The following is a 26,966-nucleotide window of genomic DNA, read 5'->3' on the forward strand; positions in this document are numbered from 1 at the left end:
GTTTTCTATAGCATTTATTCCATATAATACTAATAATAATACCTGTGTAGCAGGTGTATAGAGCCCACATGCAGCTCACCTGTTGCTGAACTACAAGTTCTAGCATGCCCTGCCTGCACGTCCAGGCATTAGAACCCTGTGGTCTGGGGACTAAGGACCGGCAGAGCATGCCGGGACTTGTAGTCCCCCGCTCAGGTAACCCTGGTGCACAGGTGCGGCTGACTCTCCCTCTATGGGACGGGTGGGGGGGAGAGTGAGGAGTGTCCGCCCGGAAGTGACGTCACGATTCACCTGCTGCTCGGTGGGCAGAGCTGGAAGGCAGCAGCAGAGAGTCCGCGTCTCCCCACACCCGGACACCCGACGCCCACAGAGGAGGGCTGTGATAGTGAGCGGGGACACACAGGGCTGTACACACCTCACCGAGGATGGCTGTGCGGATCCTCCTGCTGTGCCTGTGCTGGGGTAAGTGCCCGGGGGTCACTCTGTATACCTGACACCTCCTCCTGCTAGGACCAGGGCTCACCCGCAATGATAGAACCGGGTCACACCCGTCCTCACTCATAATGATAGAAACGAGTCACACCCGTATGTGCCTGACACCCGTGTGGATAAAATCGGGTCACTCGTCTATAACCAACACCCGCATTGTTAGACTTGGTGCTTCAAATTAGCAATCTTACTCCCTATGTCATATTCTTTAAAGTAATATCTGATTACCGTTGTACTGTTATACTGTCCTATTACTATACCTGGTGAGATATATATATATATATATATATATATATATATATATATATATTTTGTCATAGCCACTCACTATTGTCCTGCTATTATCGCTTTGTGCCATTGACTCCAGGCTCAGTGGTTTAACTTGTATATAATGTGTAATATGTAATGCCTTTAATAATACACATTCACTAGATCTGTGCACTAAATCGGGCTTATGTAATGTACTGTTCTTAAGTAATATCTATTTGTATTACACTGCATAGTGGGATATGCTTATTTCTGTTATAGTCGTATAACATTATCCACTTACTAGTGGCTATAAGTTAAATATGTTTATACATTGGGGTGTTGTTTGTTTCTTTTAATAGTATATTAACTGGATGTTCTGCCTTTTATATACAGTGTTGTACTGTGATGTATAGATCTCTACATTAAATGATTCGTCCTGCTTTTCTGTGCTGTCTGCAGTCACATCATTTATCATTGTTTTCCAAGGCACTCATTCAAAGCTCACATTTAAACAGAATATATTACTTTTTAGAGTGCGTTTTTCTTAGGGTCAGATGCTGCACATAGAACATTTGATGTTTGTGTTATAAAATACAAATTGGTTCTCATAAGGAAGTTAAGTTGTATTTTTTTTGAATGGTAGTGAGTGACCTGTTCTGATATAGATTTGATGCCTTGTGGAAGACAGACTTGTTGGGTTTATGAAGCAATGGTTCTTGTCTGAAATTGGTGTACCATGTTCCTGGGTTTGTTTTCTTAACTGAAAGTTACCAGCCCTCCCTTAATGTCCCATGCGCTTTCTCTCTATCTTCTCATCAGTTAGAGATGTTGGCTGGGGGGTTGCATTTGGGGGAGGGTGGCTTAGACCTGATCCTATTAAACAATAAAGTAAAGGGTCTTCACGCAAGGGCTGGTGGGGGCATGCATTGTAAAGCGCTTTATTATCTTACAGGAACTTCTAGAGTCCTTGGTCATTAATGTGTCATCTCTTGTTGTAAAACTTTAACTGGATTTCATTGATTACAAAGAAGTAAATGTTGTGGATTAATTGTAATTTATCAAAGAAAAACTTTGGTGATTCCACATTGTTTTCAATGTTGGCAAAACAATCCTGTTTGTATTTAACTCAAGGAAGATGTTACAATAACATAAATGTTTTTCTTGAATATAGAGATTGAAAACAAGTTATTTTAATACAGTGTAAAGTGAAAATATTAATCTGTGTATAGATGTACGGCCTTTGTTGACCTTTATGGAAAGGGATACTCCCAGCTGGCACAGTGAATTATTTATTCAGCTCAAGCAATGTAGTTTACCTTAGTCTTCCAAGTACCCATGTTTAATTATTCGTACTAGTGCGTCTCATGGATGTTTATCTAATCTCCTTTCTACAGCATGAGATGAGACCCAGCGAAGCATGATCTGTCGTTATTAGCAAACATGTTCTGCACAGAGAGAGAATTAGTGTTTCTAAGCAGTGTGATCACTTTTATTTCCCAGTAAGCTGCTGGTGTGACCACGTTGGGGAAGAATAACTTTATTGGTATAGTTTCCTAAATTATATCATGTTTTAGTGTAAAAAAAAATACAAACTACAGGTTGCCATTTCTAATATATCACAGCAGCAGCAATGTTATCGCCAGCATCTTTCTACCTTATGTGTGTGTATATGTATCTGGCTGTTGTACAGAGAGTCACACTCACTGTTGGTGTCATATCATTAAGGAAATACTAATTTAATTTGTAATAAAACCTTGTTTTGGAAAAAAAAACCAAACACATTTGTGGGGCTGTCTATAACAGATTGTGTATGGAGTGTATTACATTTATTTTTCTATACATTCTAAGGACACATTTTTAGTTTGAAGAGAGAACATTTCCTTTTTCCTTCTTGCAGTGAGGCAGGCACTCTTAAATAGCAGAGTTGCAAACTATAAAGCTGACATTATTCAAATATTTACAGGTTCTGTGGCTGATCTGTATGTACTATGGCCACCTTTTATGCGATTGTTTGGGAAGGGTGTTTTTTTTGTGCTTTTTTTATGTTTGCAGTTCATTTAAAGAAAAATAAATAAATATCAAACTTTGCAATTTGTGTTTCTGGTGTTATCTAGAAATGACAACACATAGTTTGTATTGTTTGAAGTAGAGCTGCTGCTTGTCGCTGTATATATGTATAGTATATATGTACAGAAGAATGTGTTACCTTTGGGCCAGTTGGCTTGTACCCAGTAAAACATTTTTCTTTGATCTTGTGGATAAAGTATTTTTTGTTTTTTGGACAGATTGTATTTATGTAGATTTTACTAGTCGTTCTTTTTCTTTTTGTATAAAGTAGTAAATCCATTTGCAGCCACTGAATGCGCACCAAGATGTGTGTGTTGTGAAATAAGTTATGGGGAAGTTCATCGCACTCCCTCTGTCATGTAGCAGGGTGCGCCCTTTGTACTCATGGAACTAAACTTATCACAGTGTGGGGGTATCTGCTGACTTTCAGTCTGCAGCTCAGTGTTATGTGCTGACAAACCTCAGTGCCTGTTTGTTATCTTTACTATAAGATGTATGTGCTGCCTGGAAATTCATATCTACATATTCACTTGATCATCTTGCCAAGAATATAAACCACTGCGTTTCTAGAAGATGATCGACTTTGCAGAAACCTTCATTAAAAAAATAAGTGTCTTTAAATGCAAATAAAGCCCCCTTCCAGTCTCACACCCACATCTGCTAGTGAAAAGAAATGCTCTGTATCTGCCATTTTATCACTGTGGACGGTGAAACTACAACACAATGTGTAGCCTATTTATTGTGATTCCTGAAACAAAAGTGTCTAAAGAGGCCTTGTTACCTTTACTGGTTGTTAACAATGGGCAGTGGCTCTTGGCGCTCTACAGATGCTTTTGTTAAACTAACTGAGCCCTAACATCCAGTTACAAGTGGAAGTGAATTCAGTAGCTTAGAGTGTTTATGGGCAGCACGGTGGCTCAGTGGTTAGCACTTCTGCCTCACAGCACTGGGGTCATGAGTTCAATTTCCAACCATAGCCTTATCTGTGTGGAGTTTGTATGTTCTCCCTGTGTTTGCGTGGGTTTCCTCCGGGTGCTCCGGTTTCCTCCCACACTCCAAAAACATACTGGTAGGTTAATTGGCTGCTATCAGGAATTGACCCCTAGTCTGCCTGTATGTTAGGGAATTTAGACTGTAAGCTCCAATGGGGGCAGGGACTGATGTGAGTGAGTTCTCTGTACAGCGCTGCGGAATCAGTGGAGATATATAAATAAATGGTGATGATGATAATTTCCACCTAAACTTTGGTTTGTGCTTGCTAGGATCAGTAGAACAGTCCACCTATTTGATTTTTAGGCATTGTACACAATATTGCAGATAAGGCATACACAGTGTGTCTTTTAGATGCCGAAGTAGGTTTCTTTGTGTGTTTGTCAATCTGTGTACATGGACACTTACAGTAAACATGGGCCTACTATCACCTCATGTCCAGAGACCACCACTGTCTGCCCTCCATACAGAATGAGAGTTCACCAAAGTGTTCATTAAACCCCATTTTCTAGTAGATTCTAGTGTTTTGAAAGCGCCCTCTACGCTGAGGCCTTTTTCGGTGCCTTAAAAGACGTCTGTAGAGGTATACATGACCTTTGACTGCTTGCAGGATCCTGTTCCCCACCACAGTGATATCACTTGTCACTGCACCATACCAGTGAGTGCTGCAGGTATTCCACACATGGATTTGGTTATCACAACTTATTAGGCTGTTTAATTGAAGATCATTTTTATTACAGACTTGAACAACCATGTGCAGTGTGGTTTTGGCCATGTTTTAATGTATTTTCATGTATGCTGGTTCAAGGTATTTTTGTCACGTCTCCTCTAGCTTAGCATCTCCTTCAATTCAGCAAATTGAATTCGCTGCCACAAGCAGGGAGTGTAGGCGCTAACAGCAATGTATATAAAGGTTTATTGACACCATTGATACTCAGATGTGTCAAGTTATGAGTTGTGGGGATTTTTTTTTCTTGAAATGCAAATCTGTTTTCAGAGCCTATAAATGGCTAAATAAGACTGTTTACCAGGCACGTCTTATCTTTCTCTGGTCTACAAATCAAAGTGTAGAGCATTCTGCGTTAGGTCACCCATAGCATAGATAAGGCATGTAAAATGGTTTTCACAGAAACTGTACACAATTCATTACCAACCAGAAACTGGTATTCCAAAACTTCTTGTGTTCACCTCCTGCCCTGCTGTTGGGGTTCAGTCTGAATATTTACATGCCATAAATATATAAACTAAATACTACTCTGTATTCACCTACAACATGAAGCTCCACATTTTGGGCTTATTTAAGAGCCCTTTGTAGAGGGACATTTAGATTCCTCCCTTGTGACCCTCAAATCTAAAATTTCTGCTCAGTACTTTAACAAAGGAGAGCACACTAGTTCTTATAAGGAAATAAACTGGATCTTTGACTTACTATACTTGCTGTAATAACAGAAGTGCCTGTCATGGGAGATACTTGTTGTGATTTCATGCGATTAGTCTTCCAGCTTCTTAACTAGTACCAAATTTTTAAGATATGGTTCTTGAAATGCTTTGTCAGTCATGTCTAAAAGTTAGATTTGCATGTAATTCTCAAACTTGCAAAATTAAAGCAAGGCAAACAGGTTTGACCATGTTCCAGCACAATTGCTATATTGTAAAGTATTTTTAATTGTTTTTCATGCACACGCTGAATTCAACCATAATGTTTGCTGTTGACATTGAAAACAAAGTTAAAATTATTTAAAAAATGCAGCCAGTTACACTCGAGCAGGCAACATTTATAGTTCATTTTAACCTCTTTAAGCTGTGAATGCAAACTTCTAACCGCTGATATGATTTTGAGGTTGACCATTCGAGGACAGAACTCCGAACCACATTAAAGGAGCCAACACTACAGCAAACAAGTTTGTGGCCTTTTCATCACATTTCAAACCGGTTTGAATTTGAGTCTCTCAACTAAAACTGGTTAGACACTACAGAAAATCACTGCAGATGCGATATCTGTAATGATTTTACCTACGACTGACAGTCCAGATGAGCATGCAGATTTATTTGTACACCCCTACACAATTTACCTTCTGATTTGTGATCTTCATCTGTTATAACCATCTGCTGAAAGATGGTGACTCCTCAAGCTCTATAGAGATCTGCCTACACTGCTGGCAGTCAGTGCATACACCAGTGGTTCCCAAACTGTGTGCCTAGGCTCCTTGGGGTGCCTTAGAGATCTCACAGGGGTGCCTCGGCCAGGGCCAGTGTTGAGCAAGGTGGGGGGACTACTTGGTAATTATTTTGGCCTAGGGGTGCCTTGAAAAAATTTTGGAGACCCTAAGGGTGCCTTGAACTGAAAAAGTTTGGAATCCACTGGCATACACACTGCCACATTTGCCCGACATCGTTCCATTGCTGATAGCGATTTTTAGTCTGTGCATAAAATGAAATGAAGCCATGGGGTGTGCGTTGGAACAATAAAACATGACTGTGGGAGTGTACACACGAATGCAATATCTGATCTAACGGCCGTTTATCGTGTGATTGGCACGATAGTTGGTTGAAAAACCTGCAGTGTGTAGCCAGCTTAACACTTGTACACATGATTGCTACAATTAATTCCTTTTTTTTTTTTTACTTCTAGATTTGGTCTTTCCCCTGTGCCAGGTTCATTAAACAAACTGTTGTATTAATTGTATACATCAGTGGATCCTAAACTTCCTCAGTTTGAGGCACCTTTAGGGTCTCTATGATTTTTTTCAAGGCACCCCTAAGCCAAAATAACTTAATAATTACCAATTAGTCCCCTGCCTTGCTTGCCACAGGCCCTGGCCACGGCACCCCTGTGGGATCAACGCGGCACCCCAGGGAGCCACGGTGCACAGTGTGGGAACCACTGGTATACATACAACGTACATAACTTTTAGGCAGTTAGATAGATAACAGTTCAAATACCATAAATGGTTAATAGCCAATCAGATCTTGGCTCTAATCTGTTTGACACAAACAATCCTAATGAATGCAAATAACTGATTTCTATGTATTACAAACCTCTATATTTGCACCATGTTTTTCAGTAAGTTAATTTATCTTTCATTGAAGTTCCATTCCTAGTTCTGTAAAGTGTTTATCCCCCCCCCCTGTTTCTATTATCATGACTATAAATAAATGATCTGGTCTGTGAATGTTTTGGGCAGTCTTGTTAAATGAGGTATAATTAGTCTGTAATCATATCATTGTATGTCATCATCATTTATCATCATCATTTATTTATATAGCGCCAACATATTCCGTAGCGCTTTACAATTGGGTACAAACATAATAAACTAATAAAACTGGGTAAAACAGACAGAGAGGTGAGAAGGCCCTGCTCACAAGCTTACAATCTATTTATGTCTGTACATAAGGTTAGTTGTCACCTGTATTTTATTGGGGAAATGTCCATCATCGGGCTGTCTGTTTTGGACAGTCAGCAGGTCCCTCTTCCGGATTTCTTTTGTTTCCTATGAAATGTTAGATCATCCAGATATGCCACATGTTTAACACTATTGTGTAACTTCTATAGTGAGCGGAATAATCTTTTAGTTGTTTTCTATACTGCATACTTGGTTTGTACAGTTTGTAATGCTGAAGTTGTATACACAGGCGGTATGAATGTGTGTGCTATAAGTATTGGTGCACTTCTGAAACATAGCGATTGGTTCAACATGGGTCTAAAATAATATTTGACTACTAATTTATATGAAATGCTGAAATAATACTTTTCACCTTGATTTGTTTTACCTGAGATGATATATTATATCTGGAATACAAGGAAAACATTTGGTGAACTTATTACTTGATTAACTTCACAGAAAAATATAGTTGTATAGTGAGTATGTTGTGTTACAGGATTAACTACAGCCCTGTCTTACCTTTGCCTTGGCAGACGATTGATTTGAATACAATGTGTTCGTTTTATTATGCTTAATTGTTATCTGCCAGATTAGTCCGGTCGTTGACATTATATATTGACATTTATATATACATTTATTATACCTGCCTGGTAATGGCAATCTATACTAATAATTTTTAAATTAAGTGAGACTCTGTTACATGCAAGCAAAACAGAGCCTGGAAATGAGACGACTGTTTTACAGTAGCAGTGGGATAGAACTACCACAGGTTACCTAGCCAGGTATCACTGCTCTATGCAGGAGGAACTTCCTGTCTGGTTATTAAAGATTTCACTAGGCTTCTCTGGAACTAATGTTTTGATAATCTTATGACGTGTGAGCCCAGAATGACAGCCGGTCCAGACCAGCATTCAGTCAGCCAATTATTAGTATCCTTTAGTTATAAAGAGTGGACCTGTTATGCAACACTCTACGTTGGGTGGACCAAGATACAAATCAATGATGTGCCATGCTCGGCCCTGCCAAGCAAGTTTATAATATAAGAGATATGGGAAATATTTGATACATAAGGTAGCAGAATAACAATTGTAGATGTTGGTTGGGAAAAGTGTGCGGCCAGCTACCATTATTAAAGCAGTCATTGACTTCTGCCATTATTTGTCCAGCTGCCGGTGGTGTGGTACGGTTGGAATGAGTAAAGATATTGATGGTGGTATGAAACGTACGATATCAAACGCTGAATCTGGCCTTCTGAGATTGATATGGTACTTTAATGATCCTTACAGTAACGTGTTTACTATGTTTTGTTGAAATACAAACATTTAACTGGGATTTCTGAAAAATGGCTGTTAAATGCATAGGCAAAACCTTGTATTTTGTCCTCTTGTAGTAGAGCATTCGGAGTGCATTCTCCGAGCACCGTGATGTACTATGTGCTTATTGAGCAGCACCATAGAGCTCCCATAGAATATATTGTACAGAGCGTTCATGGGTGTGAATGCTGGAAAGCACAAGCTTGTCAGAAAGTGTTTGTACAGGTCCAACACTTACATAACTGCATTATTTTTGGGGGGCTTTCAGTGTCCATGTTCTTACCAGGCTTTAAGGGTAATATTAACGCCTCTCTCTACAAGTCGCACTTTCTAGCAATTTATACTATTCATATATTGGTAGTTTTGCTACACTTGTATCACTCCAAACAAATGTGAAGATGTGACTCCTATTTTGTACAATGTAACACAGTGACTTGTTTAATGTTCTCATGGTATGCACATAAATCTGTATACAGGGATGCAATTACACCTTCTATAAGTGATAACTTCTTCCCACTTACCTGCAATAATAGGAACTCCTGTCTGTAGCTTGTACACATCTGGCACTATTTGTAATCGATTACTAGAGCCACACAATACATGTACATCAATTGTAACACAACTGGTACACATTCAGTAATTAATTGTAATTTAGGCGGTACACATCCAATAAGCATATATTATTGTAATGCCTCCTTCCTCTTTCAGTGGAGTTCAATATTAATGTCTGTGAGCAGCCTCGGGGTAAGTACACACTGATTGCTCTACACCAGTGATACTGTCAGGCCGTGCTGCGGCTGAATGCTGCTTGATGCATTCATGATCTGTTAAGCATTCGGGAAATTGAGGAACTATAGGCCAAATGTGAGATTTATTGAATATTTTTCCACCGCTGCTTAGGCTGATACATAACATGTGCAGAGCAAGGTAGTTTCCATGACAATAAAACTCCATTGTGAATGAGGATTTGAAAAAAAAACAAAACAAAAACCAGACCTGTAAACTATTGATACATGGAGGGCTGCAGATCCATCCATCTTTCACCCACCCATAACAACCTCCAAGTGTCATTCAATTAACATTTGTATCAAAGCTTTTAACATAACTGATGTTTTTAATAAACATCATTTATCTTTTTAAAATTTTATACATTAGATGTTTTGATTGAAATTGCTCTTTGTTCCGAACCTACTTCAGACGTGGAGTGAGCAGGGCTTATCCAGTGTCGGTCTGTATTCTGATGGTGGCTTCGCTGCAATATTAGATTGATTCATCTGTGCATATCCCATGTTCACATGTTTCACAGATAAGTGATGAAAATAAAGTGGATAATTATGTGATTGTGTATTGATCTTGCAATGGGTATGAATAGTGTATTTAACATATAGCAAGTGTGATCACCCAGGATGGATAAGATTATCGCTTTCTCCCAATAGCACAAGACGTCTGCTGCTGCAGTTGAGAGTTACATATGTATTTGAGCTAGATGGCATCATTGTGATATGGAGTCATTGCAGATGCACTTTAGTAGATTCCAAGTGCTCAGCTGCCTTTTTCATGTTTCATCTGAGTACAGAATCTAAGTACTGATATTCACTCCAGACTCCTAGGGTAAGAGATAGCACTGACAGTACTTATCATGTACTCATCTCTCCTTCCTAACCACTGTTTGCACATAATGTCATTTCAAAATACAAACTACCCCAAAGATTGCATTTTCTGCTTTAAAAGCTAAATATTACACATAATTACAGTTATCACTTTCATGTCTCATACCAGGTTGCAGTACTAAACAACAACTGAATTATTGAAGTACAATAGTTTTCCAAGTCCCTCTTTTCATCTGTTGCTCATATAGTTGCAAGTTCTGCAGTGTTTCTGCTGGTGTACTGCAGAGCTGCACAGATTGTGTTCCATTGTCCGTCCCATCAATGACAACTGTGTCGCTTTCAAGTTTAATTTTGTCAGTCTTTGAGTGTATTCGAAGAGAACATAGTATTAAATGGGAAAGATAAACCTGAGACATTGTACAACTCAGTCTCTAGGGTAAATGGATTTGCTAATTTATGATCCTACATAACAAGGGTGTTTTTAATTATGCACTAGTGCTGTAGTAATCATTTAGTATAATAGTTGTGTTGAGTGGTTAGCGGACTCATTTAATACTTACAAGTATTGTTTATTGTAGTTTGGATTGGGGCTGATATTGTCTTTTGAATTTGACTGCATACTGTTAAAAGCATAACAGCTAAAATTAATGTAAAATACATTGTTCAGTGTTACCCTGACATTCCACTGTTTTGTTTAAAAGAAAGGCATGGCAAACCCCCAGCACCCCCCCCCCCCCCTCTCACACACACAACAATTGTTATTGTCTGTACAAATTGGGCTGAATTTTAAATATACATGAATAATCATTGAAAATTACACCATATAATGTGTAAATCCTATAGGGTTACATATGCTTTGGTGGTTCATGTAGTGGCTGTCTGCAGCCAAATTAAAGCCAGCCACAGAAGCAAATTTTGAAATTAAACTTTTTTTTATTTTGTATCTGTCACCTAAAGGAAATCTGTACGTTTGTTATGTAGTCAGATTATACTCAGAAAATGTATTCATCTAATTCTTCCAAGTAACGGGATACCAAACATGTTTAAGGGTCTTATGGAGCTATAGAAGGTAGAAACTTTTGCAATAAAAGTGGACCTATTAGTCACTATAATAAGTTACTAATGGGTACATGTCGGCTTTGATCTAATGGTAATGCCCTGCATGTGGTTGCTGATTCAGCTATCTCCATCACTGCCCAGGTCTGATGCCCTGGTGAGATTACAGGACTGCATTGGGATTTCCTGTGACAGTGTGTGAATACTGGTTGTATAGATGATGGGGCCAGGAACTGAACTAATCGCCCCATCTCTGCGCTGATGGCTGGCATTGAGATGGAAGTCACCCCCTCCCCTCTTGATGAAGTTTATTGTGGCTGGATCACTTATAAATAACTTATGGTATAAATTTATGTGAAGGAAATATTGTTGCAAATGTACTGATTCTTGATACTGTGTTAGAAATGTACTTATTTTATTTATATCGTGTGGCACTTTGTATAGGAAAAGCATTCATCTCTGAGGTAGTGATTTGTAACTTCTGAGACAGGATGTCATGATTGGATTTCTATAACTTTTCTAAAGAAAGTCCCTCATGTTAATTAGACCTTTTCATCTCAGTGGCCAACACGTCTGTTCAGCCTGTATACACAGCAGGAGGGGGCGGCGGCGCTGCCTTTTTGTCTGTGTGGCTTGTATCCTGCCTCTCGGATCTTGTCCGTATAATGCACATAGCAGTTTTTGGAATATAGCAGATTAGTTTAAATTTTGTTAACTTTGCATTGCATTTAAATCCATGTTTTGGGAAACTTTATTGCATCCTGATATTAAAAATAACTCTAACTTCTTGGGGCCAGCAAAGAGTTCAGGGGGCTGGCCTACCCCTGCTAGGCTGTGTCCAAAAACTGTATAAAACACCACTGGTTTGTACTGAAATGCATCATTATTGTTCCATCTTCCTTTCTGATCACTGGTACCTTCAACCAGAGTGAACTGTCCTTATCAGGACACTTGAGCGAATAAACATCACTTGCTTCAAGATCCTGCTTTGACAACGTCTCCCCTGCTGTATTTCCAGTGGCCTACAGATTAGACCCAAATCTAATCCATTTCCGGCTCTTCTAAGGTTTGGATCCAGCTTTCCAGTACCAACACTTTGCCTCTTCCTGCACCTCTGGTCAGTGTGATGGGATCCATCCACAGCACCCTTGATCTATAGGAAGAGGTCAGGGGTACCAGCCCAGGTGCACCAGCAAGGGAGTACACTAGCAGCGACAGTTACCTAGAAGGAACATGGTTCTGGATGTCGTTAATGAGTCCAGTGCTGGCAGCATTGTAAGCCACTCCTACTACGGCGAAGGCGCATTTGGGATAAAGAAAGGGAACAGTGGCAAAGTAAGCCCAGCCACAACAGACAGGATGGCATAGGCAGCCCATCCTGTCACATTTATAAACAGAAGTCTGCAATATGGCAGTGTTATATGTGAAGTTTGTAAATGTCATTTTGCATTAAGGGGTTAATGGTGATTCATGTTAGTTATCCTTGGTGCAGTATTTACATTGTATAACAGCTGTATTGTCTCTTGGTTCTCTCTGTGGTGCATAGTGTATCGGATGAGATGTTTGTTAACAATCCCGGTGGAGCGAGGTCTTCGCTCTGTGTTGCTAGGGAACCTGAAGATTAGCTAAACAGTACTTCTAAGTAGTTGCAGCAATTTGCTGTGTAGTGATCTTGACACCTATATAACCAAGCTCCACTTACATCCGTTGGTTTGCAGTATTTTACAGGTCATGTTATTCATTTCACATGGTCCTCTTACAAATAGTGGTGGAAGTTGGGCTTTGATGCCAGAAATAATAATGTATCTTGCTTTCATCTTGCTCATGATTTGGTATTAGATAGTAAAAGAAATATTTTGCAGTCCTATGTAGTCTGAGAATCTTGGGGGATGAGTCTCTGCTCGCTGATCACTTGCATCTTTTTCCATTAGAAGATTTCCTTAAGGCAAAAGCTGAGGCTAGACTGCATTGTCATGATTTTGTTTTTGAATAAGTCATTATTAGGATTTATTCAGGGGTTAAACAGGAAGTGAAGTGTAAGTGAAATCTATACCAGGAAATGCAGCTACAAGAGGGAAGAAACGCTCTATTGTGAGCTCTCGTCATTTGTGCTGCTGAATTCTCCACTGTACAGGTGTGCCATAGTGACGTATTCATAGCTCATAGATCCTTCACTGTCCACTTACCTGACAAACCTCTGGACAGAATCTTATTGTGATGTTTAATCTGTGTTTATGAAGATGTTACCAGCTTTTTGTTATTGTAATCTCATTTTCAGTCCCCCTTTCCTGAGGTCTACACTCCCTGCATCTATTCCCTGGTCTATGTAAGAGCTTTGCACTTTCTAACAAATATTGTTGGGGATTGCTAAAAATCAATATATATCCAATAATGTTGGTCATAATTCCAGAAACATGGCCAATACATCTATTGCCATGCGTGGGTATTCATACTTTTACAACCTTAAGCTGGGTACACACTACACAGTTTTCATCCAATAATCGGCTAAATCAGCCGACATACGACCGCTCGTTCAAAAGTCGGGTCAGTGTGTGCAGTGACACGATGGTCGAAAGTCTGCCCAAATGGACGATTGTCGCCTCATTTGGTTGGTCGTACCGTTTAATATTTTCGTTCCAATCTTGTTTCCGCTGTGCAGTGTGTATAAACTTCCGACCGATCCACAACAGTGAGTACGAAATTAGTCATTGCTCACGACAACATGGCTGTAAAAAGTCACTAAAGGGACGTCCGCTCTTCCCTTTATTGTCCTAAACAAGGCTAGTGTGTATGCAGTCCATGGACCGAGCGATCGGACCATCGATCGCATGTAAAATCTCTTGGCATAAAAAGTTGGTTGAAATTTCTGTAGTGTATACCCAGATTTAGAGAGGATCTTTGTGGAAGAGATAGAAAGTAAGTGGCTCTAATTAAGATCTTCATGATTACAGGGAAGTGCAGAAAACGAAACAAACACAAGTGACCCAATATTTTTGAATTTTCATCAAAACCTCTCAAATCCTGCAAAATTAAGGAATCTGACTAAGACTTTTTGTGCCCTCTTGCTATCAGCAGCCTGCTAGTATCAATAAGAAATAAGAACCATACCGTGCCCTCTGACCATTGATTTTGCCCACACATTAAATTAATACATTGTGTGATTGGCATGACAAATAACCGTAACCTGTTTGAGAATCTTCAGCACCTCCCCCCACCAAAATAGAATCACAACTTCCCACTGACTGCAGTATGTGAAGTGAAGGTTGAGTGTGGGCATATATCAATGAACCTAAACAACCAGTATGAGCCAGACCAGTTGCAGCCATCTGGTATGCCTCCTATGGATTCAGCTCCCACCTCTGCTGCATCTCTTGGTGTCTCAGATGCTAAAATCTGTAGCGCACAAAACTGTTGGTACTCTATGGGAAAGTAATGCAGGGGTGTATATGGAATTTGAACTTGGTGGATTGGTAATCTTTGATGGTCTGCAAGGTGTTAGATGCACTTTGTTAGGAAGTGTATCTTTAAAATAAAACTAGCTAGGTAGGGCATTTACTTTGCAAAAATGACCTTTATGTGTAAAGTTACCCTCTAATTTTAAGACTAGTTCTGTCTGATGTAGAAGATGTTCAGAAGCCCTAGAACAGGCCTGTCCAACCTGCGGCCCTCCAGATGTTGTGAAACTACAAGCCCCAGCATGCTGTGCCGGCAGACAACCAGTTGATAGCTGGAAGGGCATACTGGGACTTGTAGTTTCACAACACCTGGAGGGCAGCAGGTTGGACAGGCCTGCCCTAGAACATCTGAATGTTGGTTATTTCAGCATTGTTACAAGATAATACCTTGTCATCACAAAAACAGATCTTTCTTTTCTCCCCACCAAACCAGTTTGTCATTAGTTAGAGCAAACCCAACAAACTATGTACTGAACTGCGCAGGCTACTGGGGGTCCAGCATAGTGATTGGTGAATGTTTTCTGCATTAAATACTGATAGGTCTGTGTTGTGTCTGTTATACTGATTACAGCTCTTTAAATGAAACCATTATCCATATATTTCATTGGCTGTTTAAAACGATGTCCACATTAGACATACAACCGTTTTTACAACGCCCATTTGTCTGTTGTGGCTACAAGAGCCACTTTCTTGTGCTTGACTATCAGCCCAAAAGTTGCCAGCCCTCCCTTATACTGGATTAGTGTGATTCAGAGCGAAGTCTGTTCCTGCTTCAATTAAGTATAGTGGTGCTTAAATTACTGGTCTAAAGCCAGAGATCTTTGGAGAAGCCACAAATGTCTTTATGACTTATTTAAATATCTTGAATGACTGCATACAAAACAGAATCATGGCTTTATTTACTTGTGTTTAGTTCTTCAAATAGAACTGCTCGTTTCTTCAGAGGTGCAAGAGAGACCTGGCGCTATTAATTTAAATAGGCATGAACTTTATATAGCCCATTTGTTTAATGCAAATATCTTGTTATGGCACGTTAGGGTCTACAGAGTTATTATAGTCTGCAAGATTCCATTTCAGAATCCCCTGATCTTCCTTCCAAGCCCTCCTATTGGTCTTATTGATGCATGGTAATTTTATGATGATGGAACAGTCCAATGAAATAGGGAGCTCAGTCTTACATTAATGGACAGGTCAAGGGTCTGAAAATATGTCAGGGGAGTTTTAACTCAATGTGATTCCCTCCTGTCTTGACAGATAAGATTCCTCATAGATTGTATATAGTATTAGCTCAGACATGGTCTCGTATTTACATTCCCCTGTAATAGGCACAATTAGTATATTATATTATAGTATATTATAAACTTAACTGGAAGTTATACCTTATTAATATGTTTTGGTTTTTTTATCGCTTCCATAAAATGAAATAATAGAATGTGGTTATTTGCCAATATGCTAAGCACTTTATTCCCATTGCACGTATTTTAGGAACAATGTTATTTACAGCATGATGTTTATTTTTACTTTTTATTTCAATAATGTTGAGCATCTGTAAATGGTACATTAGCAGTTATTTTAGAATATATTACATCTAAAAAGAGTAGTTTATAGGTTTTTTTTTAAACGTTATAAACTGCTATTCTCATCACTCTTGTCAACCCTCTTTCAAGACCTTTAAATATATCGCCTCTACATTTGTGTCCTGATTCCAGCTGGGAATCAATGGCCTACAGTTAACTGAGTGGCTGTAGAAGTATTGCCCTCACAATGAATAAACTGTTTCTGTTTCAATCATGGCAGCCTCCCTCTAATTGGTTGAGAATATGTTCAGAGTTTGTCCAGGTGAACTTTTTTGAGCAGGTTTATAAATTTCATGGCATTCTGAATGGAATGTGAAATGTTCCATTTACTATGCAAATCTGCAACTAAATACTCTCTGCAAGCTGGCATTAACATGTCACTGTCTGTGTCAGTATTACAGCATTTTACTAGTACCAAACAATTGCTCCAATAAGTAATGATGTAATACAAATACCAAATCACTATGTATTCTGACTATAAAGAGGTAATCCTACAGCTAGTGGTACCAAACCACTAAGGAAAAGACATTTTGTACAAAGTATTCAGTTGCAGGAGAAGTGGTATGGCAAAAAGTAATTAATGCTCTGCCCCTTCGTCCTGTGCCATGAAAAATTCTGTCTGCATCATTGGTAACAATCAAGGCTGCATTCTGTCAGTTTCCCATATTACTCAGCGCTGTACAGAGAATATGCAGCCAATGAACGATCAGTATGTTTTTGGGCTGTGGGAGGAATCCAGGAAACCTCACTTACACATGTGAGGAACATACAAACGCCACACAACTATGGCCCGAGTTGGAGTTGAACCCATGACCCCGGTGTTGGGAAGCCATGTTCCGATGCTTTGTCCTATACATCCACTCTTTTACCTTACACCAAACTCTCTAGGTGTTATTAGCACAAGTGGTACCCGAGCAATTGGATGCCACTGCAGATAGTGAAAAAGCAGAAGTGTTTTTTAGAATAGAGGCTAATGGCAGTATTGGGTCAAATTCAGACAATAAGACTTTGATGATATTTGTGGAAAAAATGGGTCATTAAATGTGTGTGGTTTACATGTAAATATCCGTGTTTATATTACTCATAGTATCTGACTTTGTTTCTTTTCAGCTTCTTCCAATGCGCTGGAATTGGATCCATCAGAGTTTAAGTTTGAAGGAATTCAAGGTGGAAAAATTACTCTGGATTGCAAGTTTAAAATAGCACCAGAGGATGTTGGAACATTAGATATCGAATGGTTTTTAGTAGCAGCTGATACCCAACAAGCGGATCAGATGGTATGTACACATTTATAGGAAATATTGATTGACTATCTTGTGTGTGTGTGTGTATATGTGTATATGTGTGTGTGTGTGTGTGTGTATATATATATATATATATATATATATATATATATATATATATATATATATATATATATATATATATATATATATATATTTATATATAATATATATATATAATATATATATAATTGCTCAGTACCACTTCTCCTGTACTGTGAGCGGTTATTAGTATTCTTTCTGATTCTGTTGATAACTGCTCAGTACCACTTCTCTGGTTTGTTATGCAGTTATCCGTATGAGTTGTTCAGCTATTGCCATTTGTTCTGTCGCTGCTCTAGTTCTGTGTACTACTGTTAAGTAGTTTATCAAAGTTGAGTTGTGATTGATGCTCTGTAGTTATAGTGATTTTGAATTTCTTAGAGCAGTATTTTGTTTGTCTGGTTTTTCCAAATTTCACAGAGTTAATCATTTTTAACTGCCATTACCAGGCATATAAATGGGCTCCTTTTGAAAAGAAACAAAAACCATCTAGTCAGTTATGTTTGTGTAATCAATGTCCCTCTAAGCTTTGTCTGTAGTGGGTCTTTAAACATGGGGATTTGTTCCATTTTAACAGTTTGAAAATGTTGGAAAGTGAAAGGGCTAGAAGGCATAGCATATATAAAGTAGGGGCTCGTACACAGAGGTGTTGAAGAATAATGCCTGTTAAAAGAAGATACAACCTTGTGCTTTGTCATATTTTACCAAACTTCTCTGCAGTGTAATACAATACTTTCAAAGAACTCTATTATATTGTATTGAGCGTTATTGGAAGATTTAACAGGCCCATTCTCTTATTTTAATAGTTGGGCCATTGGCTTGTTTAGTAGGCTTTAAAAACATGCATTGACCACCTTATTTAAGTGTACAAGGCCTATATAAGAAGCTTTTGAAGTGTAAATTAGAAGAAAGATTGGTGGTCACATTTCAATTGGCATACAGAAAATTTGTTACCTCTTGAACATTTTCCACAAATTGGGTTACTCTCCAGAGCTCCCCCGGAGCTTTAGTAAGAATCTACTGTTCTCCACAATCGTCTCCTGTATGCCGTAGTCACAGCCCCTTTCACAGACTTTTCAATCATGTTCCGCTCTCTCCAGCATCTGGCCGTTATTTCTTCCAATCAACTTTCATCACTTCAAAAATAGAAATTCCAAACATGATGTAGTAAATGTTACGTTCTTGTACCTCAGCCTCTTTAGTTCTTTATTTTGTATTTTCTACCTTGATCCGCTAATCTCAGGAACAATATTTATGTTACAATATTTGAATCCTGTACAGGTAATAAGTACAATATCAAGAGGCTATAAATATACATCTGACCTTTGTTCTCGCTGCACGTTACACATATTGTCATAAATCATGTCTGTTCTAACCGTTCCTTAGTAACCTGCATGTAAAGTGAGTCATTTAAACAACCCTCAGATGCTATTTATTAGGCAATCGCTTTAACAGCTGCTTTCTATTCCTGTGTTGTCCTCCTAACACGCCTCTTGTTTTGTGCAGATCATTAATTTCAATAGGGATGTAGTGTATCAGGACATTGGGCCGCTGAAAGGCAGAGTGCACTTTGTGTCTCCTGATCCCAGGGATGGCGATGCCTCTATAGAGATCATTAGCTTGGCGGAATCGGACACGGGCACATACCAATGCAAGGTCAAGAAGCTTCCTGGCTCCCAAAACAAGAAATTGGCGCTGACTGTCTACAGTAAGTCTGTGTTGTGTTTTATATCTGCAGGGCAGCAACATCATGATGCTGCTATAATAGGGGAATGATAATGGTGCTCCTTTTTTTTTTTTTTTTTATTACTTAAAACTCCTCTTTTTAGCAAGTCTCCCTTCGTTCTCTACAACACGGAATTTATACCGTTGCAAGTCCTACCTGTGCTGAATGTTTCAACTGATGATCCAATTTGGAAGGATCTATTTGTAATGCTCTGCATAGGAGGCCTGATTCAGGTGTCCCACGCGTTTGTCAGGATTGGTCTATCCTGCAAGGAAATCTCTGTAGCTTTATGGGATGATGGTCATCAATGCACACCGCGTACACTTTCATCTATTAGTATTGATCTTGGGGCTAGGAGCAAGTCTGGATGGTTTCTGTTCTGATCAGAACTTCTGGCCTTTAATCTACTTGGTTATACAATTTATAAACAAAGAAGATAGTTAAAGTTGTGCTTGGTGTTCATGGACTTTCGGCAAAAATAGAAATGAAGTCTTGTGGGTTTGCTGTTATCCAGAGGCAGATACTGTAGTATCGCCTACATCTCCTAGCTCATTATTGTGACCATAGTATAGGAGGTGTCCTTGTAACAGTGTATGTGTATAGGGATTCCTTCATTTCAGCTCTCTGTTTGTAACTGGGGAATGTTAGAATAGATTGTAAATTATCCTTTTGTGGAAATATTAAACCGTCATTTAAGGAATTCTGATTGCTCATTCTTTTGTGCTTGAATATTAAGTCAATGAGTGGGACTGACTCTCTGTTACTGTGTTCTTCCCAATAATTGAATATATGAAGTTGTCTGATCCTGACCTTGCATTGCCGTTTTGTGTAAAAGTAGTGCAGTTACGTATTTACATACCTATCACAATTACTAAAATTGCTACACATCACTTGTGTACACTAGTAAAACACAGCAAGTCAGCTATGCTTGTGGTGACGTCATTGGACTTACCCATCTGTTTACATCTACCAATACATACATAGAATCTGTGTTACCTGGGTGACTATAAGACACTCACTGCTACTGCCCTGAAGTGGAGCTCCCCACCCTCTTAAACAAATATTGTGAGATGTCTGCTTTGTATAGTTGTGTATAAATACTTGAGTTGTATCCTGCATCTTGCGTAGCTCAGTGATGTTTGATGTATATATTTATTTTCTGTGGCTTTGTGTTCCTTTAATATGTTCTTGTGAACCTGAATAGTGTGTATTAGATCACATTGTTCTGCAGATGAGTCGGCAATTCAATTTAAGACAAAGATCTAATGATTGTGTATTTTTACAGTTAAGCCGGCAATGACGAGGTGCTTCATTGAAGGAAAGCAGGAGATTGGGAAAGACCTTGCCCTGAAATGTAATTCTAAAGAAGGATCTGCACCACTTACATACAGCTGGCAGAAAATCAGTGGGCTGGAAAAGCTTCCAGCAACTGCAACAGCGGGTACAAACTTCTACCTTGTTGTACTGAGTCTTACTGTCCTCATTCTGTGATATACCCTGATTTATAGAACATTCCTCTGCACACTCATGTAAACGCTCCATTCATTCACAGCCCCAGGTGTCCATATGTTCCTGACATTATTAAACTTTACTCCATTTAGATCCATCTGGAAGTGTACTTTCTGTAAAAAATGCTTCCCAGGAGTATAGTGGCACCTACAGATGCACGTCCCGAAACAGAGTAGGCACAGAAGAATGCCTGGTCATCCTCAGCGTTGTCCCTAGTAAGTATATCATTATGGCTCAACTGTTTAATTGTTTTTTTTGGGGGGGGGAGGGGGTAGTTAAGAAAGGCACCTCTGGAGCACATGAGAAAAATATCAATAATACTGGCAAGAAGTAATACAATTGATAATCTAGTTGTATTAAAATTTGTTTCCTAGCTCCCAATACAGCTGGAATCATCGCCGGGGCCATCATTGGAACTTTGCTATTTATTATCGTTTTGGGACTTTTGATCTTTTGTTGCTGCAGAAAGCAGAAGGAAAAAAAGTACGAGAAAGAAATCCAACATGAAATTAGGTGAGAACTTTTTATTACTTTTAGCTTTTTAATGTTTTATATTGGCTTGCAATGGATCATGCAGTAAAAAAATGTCTTTCAGGAGTTCTCAATGCTGAGTTTCTTTAAATTCCTGGGGTTTGGTTAGTTACTTCACAGCTCTGGCGACATGTGACTGGTGCCACGAGCAGGACCATGTATAGACCACGCACTACAAGCTCAGTTCAGCTTGTAATTGGTCCCCTTATGAAATATAATCTGAGTCATGCTTTGAATCTCCGCAGTTGCTGCGGCTATGCCCTTTATGAAAATCATCTGTTGTGTTCTCTTCTCCTTATTTTTGAAGACCAAGGCATTATTTTTTTATTGCTAATCATATTCCCAAATTGAAAAGATGATCATTGTCCTTACAGCTTCTGCTGCCTTGCAGTGTAAGAAAACTGTTTTAAACTCATTAGTAGACGGATCATTTAGCCAGATTGCCAAACGGCTGGCTCTTTGGTTGAATTGATCCCATTATTTCTTGGTGTGGTTTAATGGCCAGACCGTGAGGGTTTCTATTCTGTGTTGTAAGCGGATGGCTCTGCACGCAGAGCAGTGTGGTTAGTCAGCTCATCGGATCTATGTGCAATGTTTGCATTAAGACATGCGCTACGGCTTGACCCATTTATTATAATCATAAACGCAAATGACTTCATGCAGCTAAACCTAAAATTCAAGTCGAATCAATTTAAAGTCCTGTTTAATGGCAGCCGTATTTATAAACAATCCCTACTTAGATATTTATGTGTATGCTAAATAAAAGCTCCTATTCCATTTCATCAGATTTACAATCGTAGATGTGCACTCGGTTGCTTTCTAATATCTGGTTTTCTGAGAGAAATGGCCCAAGGGTCTCTCTGCAGATATAACCCCCTGTCCCATTTCTAGCGGACCATTGCCGCAGACTCCTCATCTGTAGGGTACCGGGCGTATGCAGTCCTGTGTTAGTGCTTTGAACAAAGTAGCATGAAAAGTTATTTACATCCTTCATTTCTACCTGATGTCAGGATTGTGACATGTGGTTGCCAGGCTGAGACAGTAGACCACATCCTGTGTCTTCCCGTGTAGTGTCCTCACATGAGTGCTCCATCGGGACCCTGCATTGAATGCGATACACCGCATTTTTATGAATGTTGCTTCAGCCCAGTAAATAGCTGCCGTCACTGTGTCCTGGCGACAGGGGCTCTTTAACGTTTCAGAAGTGGTAAATCACATGCTCAGAGAAGTACACTAACTCTTTCTTGCTTTCTACAGAGAAGACGTCGCTCCTCCCACAAGCCGCAATTCCACCGCTCGCAGCTACATAGGCAGCAATCACTCTTCTCTGGGGTCTCTGTCTCCGTCGAATATGGATGGCTATTCTAAGGCTAGGTACAACCATGTGCCAAGTGAAGTGCTGGAGCGCCCACCAAGCAGTGCACCAAACTTCGTATCGCCTAAGGTAGCAGGTCCAAATCTTAGTAGAATGGGAGCCATACCTGTGATGATTCCAGCACAAAACAAGGATGGCTCAATAGTGTAAATAATCACTGGTGTGCAAGCGGTCACCTCCGCTCCATTCAGACTTTGTTTTCCTGGTTTTATTTTCTTCCCCTACACATTCCATTAGGACACAGCACATGCTGAATTGTTCTGGAGAGACAGGTCAGCTATTTTCCTCCTTCTGCAGATATGTAGAAGGTTCTGCTCTGCAATTACTGTTACAGATACATGTTTGTCAAATTAAATTACTATCTCTTTTTTTTTTTTTTAGTTGGGAAATCCATAAAAATGGTTCAGTTTATTGGGGTAGGAATGCACAAGGGAGAAGAGCATATTTCACATTTATTAAGGAAGGTACCAGTCAAGTATTAGACATTCATGTGTAGCTGCATAAATTTTGTCTTTCAAGGAATTGTAGTGTACAAAATGTGATCTTGTTTGTAGGAAAGCTGTCCATAGCATGGCATGTATCGGAGTCTATTTGCTTAGGCTTTGTATTATACTTTTTATTTATTTATTTTGTTTTCTGTGTTAATTAGTAAGTGAGTAGTAATATAGTTTTGTTAAATCCTAACGGACCTCCTGGCATAAATCTGTTTAGAGTGTTGGCTGATCCAGGGTGACCTGAACAGCGTAGCCCACACTGGTAAATACGGCTACTTCTGGTCTAGCTGGCTACACACAGTGCAATCCAGTCACTTGGCCTGATCATAGCACAGACAGATCTGTAAGCAATTTGGTCACACATGTTGGTCTCCAATTTGCACAATTAGCACTACTTGGGGCATTCTGGTGCCAGGGTAAGCAATTGGATTGTGCCATGCCTCTGCCCACTCTTGTTCACATTTTGTTCTTTTCAACAGATGACCAAACGTACAAATATGAGGGTCATTGGTCAACTTGATTTAATATTGTAGCAAATCAATTCTGACCCAATGGTGTCGGGCTTTGATCTATCGGGACAGACAAAATAGTCAAAATGACCAAATGGACCTACCAAATCTGCCCACGTTCCCCTCAAGTGTTAAAGCCATTTAGATTTGACTGCTGCGGGTTGTGTGAATTTGTCACGTTGCACATAAAGTGCTGAGTAGGGATTTTCCTAACGCCACCAAGGAGCACCTAGGAAGGGCCACTGGAAATGTTAGGTGTCTGTTACATTACTGGGTCATCATTCTGTGCCGTTGCATACAGCTGTACAAACCCGCTAAACGTCTGCTCCAGATCTCCGTGCGCAATCTTCCTAATCGGTGCCTTTTTAAAACAAGAACCTTATGCAGGAATGTAACTCTTTGACCACGCACGTGCCTACATTTGACTTTCTAAAGGTGCTTTAAATGTGAAGGCACAGTCATCACCTCTTTCTAACTACATTTATACAATTAAATGTGTCTGTCAAAGCCATCCTCATGCCCAGGAACAGCGTAATTCATAGTGACTGTATAAAGAGGTTTTTACAAGGACCATTTAATTGGCTTTGAAATTTATAATGTAATAATAATGTATAATGTACCTGAGTATGACGATGGCCTCACTTTTCCTGCTCATTTTGACACCGTTCATCATTAAATTGGGCCCATTTCCTACACCCGATGGAAGCAGCCATTGTTTGGACTTTACCGGTACGGGTGACAAGAATGCAGCCCATCGATCCACTATGTGCTTGATCACTGAGGCAGGAATATTGGTTCAATCCACATAATGGCTGCAAACACTATCTGTGTAGGCGACAGGTCAGCTTGAAATGAATTTGAGATTTTATACCTATATGACGGATTGTGTCAATCTTGCAATTTTTCTAAAAACATTGGTGTAAGTGCTTTTTTCCCTGCTAATTCTACTGTTTTTATTTGATTTTTTTTAATCCCAACAAATATACTTGTTACAAATTGTTTTCAACTTCAATTGTGCACTGTTTGGATATTATCAGTGTTGACATAAGCCCAGCCTTTGTCATTATTTCTTAATATCTGATTGCTGAATCCCCAAAGCAAATGTGTAAATATGAATTTATCCTCGACGGATCTGCTTTAATGTAGTGATGAAATAAAAACAGTACATATCAAACAGCAAATGTAATAAAGTTTTTATTAAGCGTTATCATAAAGGTACTTAGTTGTTGTAACACAACTTCATTTACCTACAATGGTAATCTGTCTTTTTACAATATGTTTCCTTCAGATCCGGCAGAGCACAATTATTACTTTTCATTTTTATATATAGCTTTCCTAATGAATTTAAGTTGATTTTTTTTTTTTTTTATTGTACATTAAGGGCTTTCAAACTTGTATTTTTTTTGTAGTTTTGTGAAATTACTGTACTTTTTAAAATAAAAAATAACAGGTGAAATCCAGACTTGTCTTTTTCAGCATTTTGTCTGAAATTCTTGATTTCTGACTTTTTCCCCCTCTCTGGTTTTAAATCACTAACCAATTCTTAATGATTTCTGGGTCTCTTCCTCTTTCTGAATAATTATTGTAAGATGAAGACGATATTGGGACCCACGCGTTTCATAGATTAGGTTTTTCAGCAAACGGGTTGCACGGGAACTCTATGAAATACATTGAGATTGTTTGTGAACTTTTTATATGTATTCCTGCATAAGCTTGTGCTAAAATGTGATCCGATCTTCAGCTAAAAGGACTCATTTGGGGTGAGTGGGTACTCATATAACATTTCAAATGGAAACCCCTGTTTCATGCTGTTCACTTGAGTCGCTTTGTTTTAAACATGATGCGAGGAAACCGCTTCTCTGAATGAGCTAAAAGCTTTAATAAAAGATAAAAAAAAAAAGGGGTCTTGCTGAACAAATAACACAAAACATTTACTATTGAAGTTTGTTTTTGAACACACTGGTCCAACATTTTTCTTTTTAAGGAAAGGTTTGGGAATGTGGATATTCAGCTCTTGGAGGGTTAGTCTAAGCCAAATATTCCAGTCAGAGATGACATTTGTGAGTTTACAGGGCCCCCTGGTCAATAGTGAACCGCACACTTGGACTGTTGTCGTCTTAACCTGCTTTTGTTAGGAGCATGAAAAGACACGAGACATTAACAGAGAGCCTTTGGTATACTGCAGACAAGACAAAGCGTTACAGTAGATTCTCACCAGCCAATTGCATCAAATTGATCAGGACTTTGCTGATTCATTAAGGTATTGTGCAATGGTACAGCAGCTCTCATGTCATTGATTTATATTTCCTGGGTGGATTCTCCTATCTCCTTTTGGCATAAAGAAAAGAAAACAAGAGGCAATGCTCCTTCCTCATGGGACCAACTCATCCACCAACTTTAAAAGGATCGGAGGCTCCAGTAAAATAGGAATCTCAAGCAAACTGGCCTCCAGAATCACATTTCGCACAACCACACCTGGTGGAGAATGTGCGCTTCAGTTGAGACCTTTCTGACTTGCTAAGATCCATCAATCTCTGTGCACAAAGTGCATCTGAATGAGCTGTGAGATGACTCATCCTGGAGACTGGTCACGCACCTCATTCCATTCATCTTTCATCATTCTGGTTATATCATTCCTATATTTAGCACAACCTTTATCCAGCTGGGCGACACGTTTCCTGAGAGTTGTTGATGGACCAAGGAAAAGGTTTACTCCATCTCTCTTGAATCCAAAGGCTCTTGGGAGGGTTTAAGATAAGATCTTAATGGGAAAACTACACCATGGGATAACCAGCCTGAAAAATAAAGTCTATTAGGTAATTTAAATTGGTCAATGTGGTTTTATGGAAAGAGAGGCAATTTAAAAGCTGGCCCATGAAAAGCCAATATCGCAAGAGTAAGGAGTCCACAACGTCCGCCTTCAGCATTACTGCCGGATTATTATAGGACAGTGACCAATAGTGCAGAAAGATGGTACATGAAGAACTTTGGGGGACCTGCAGCCCTTAAGGAATGTAACCAGCAATAGGTATAGACTCCCAAAATACTTTTTGCAGAATCCACATAATGTATTGCTTAAATATACATGACCTTAGGAGAGAAGTTTTATTATAATTACATTTCATATACCCATTTCCGTTCTTGGTCATTTGGACCAGGCTGCATATTTTTTGAGATCCCCCGGCATTGTTGGGTTTATTGGAGTAAATTGACAGATGAGCTAAATAGCTAAAGGAGCACACCCAAAATAATTGTGAACCTTGACACCGCCCAACTCCATCACAATATACGAATGAAGTTAAATGAGG

At 39.2% G+C, this 26,966-nt stretch overlaps 1 protein-coding gene across 2 annotated transcripts in view; it reads left to right on the forward strand.

The window, feature by feature from the left end:
- The first annotated feature begins 255 nt into the window (after positions 1-255).
- The window catches only part of CXADR (CXADR cell adhesion molecule), a 31,395-nt gene continuing 4,684 nt past the window's right edge, over positions 256-26,966 (forward strand). Inside the window, exons 1-7 of one of the 2 annotated variants that reach the window (XM_075197104.1) lie at positions 256-462; positions 17,300-17,466; positions 19,021-19,222; positions 20,526-20,681; positions 20,842-20,964; positions 21,124-21,262; positions 22,538-25,114. In XM_075197104.1, coding sequence (XP_075053205.1) covers positions 426-462; positions 17,300-17,466; positions 19,021-19,222; positions 20,526-20,681; positions 20,842-20,964; positions 21,124-21,262; positions 22,538-22,805 — 1,092 coding nt within the window. In that variant the 5' untranslated portion in view covers positions 256-425 and the 3' untranslated portion in view covers positions 22,806-25,114. Of the gene's footprint in view, positions 463-17,299; positions 17,467-19,020; positions 19,223-20,525; positions 20,682-20,841; positions 20,965-21,123; positions 21,263-22,537; positions 25,115-26,966 lie in introns of those variants that run through there. The other variant, XM_075197105.1, reaches the window with a different exon arrangement.

The sequence above is a fragment of the Mixophyes fleayi genome, chromosome 2 (genome assembly GCF_038048845.1).
Source record: "Mixophyes fleayi isolate aMixFle1 chromosome 2, aMixFle1.hap1, whole genome shotgun sequence".
In the NCBI taxonomy this organism is placed as follows: Eukaryota; Metazoa; Chordata; class Amphibia; order Anura; family Limnodynastidae; genus Mixophyes; species Mixophyes fleayi.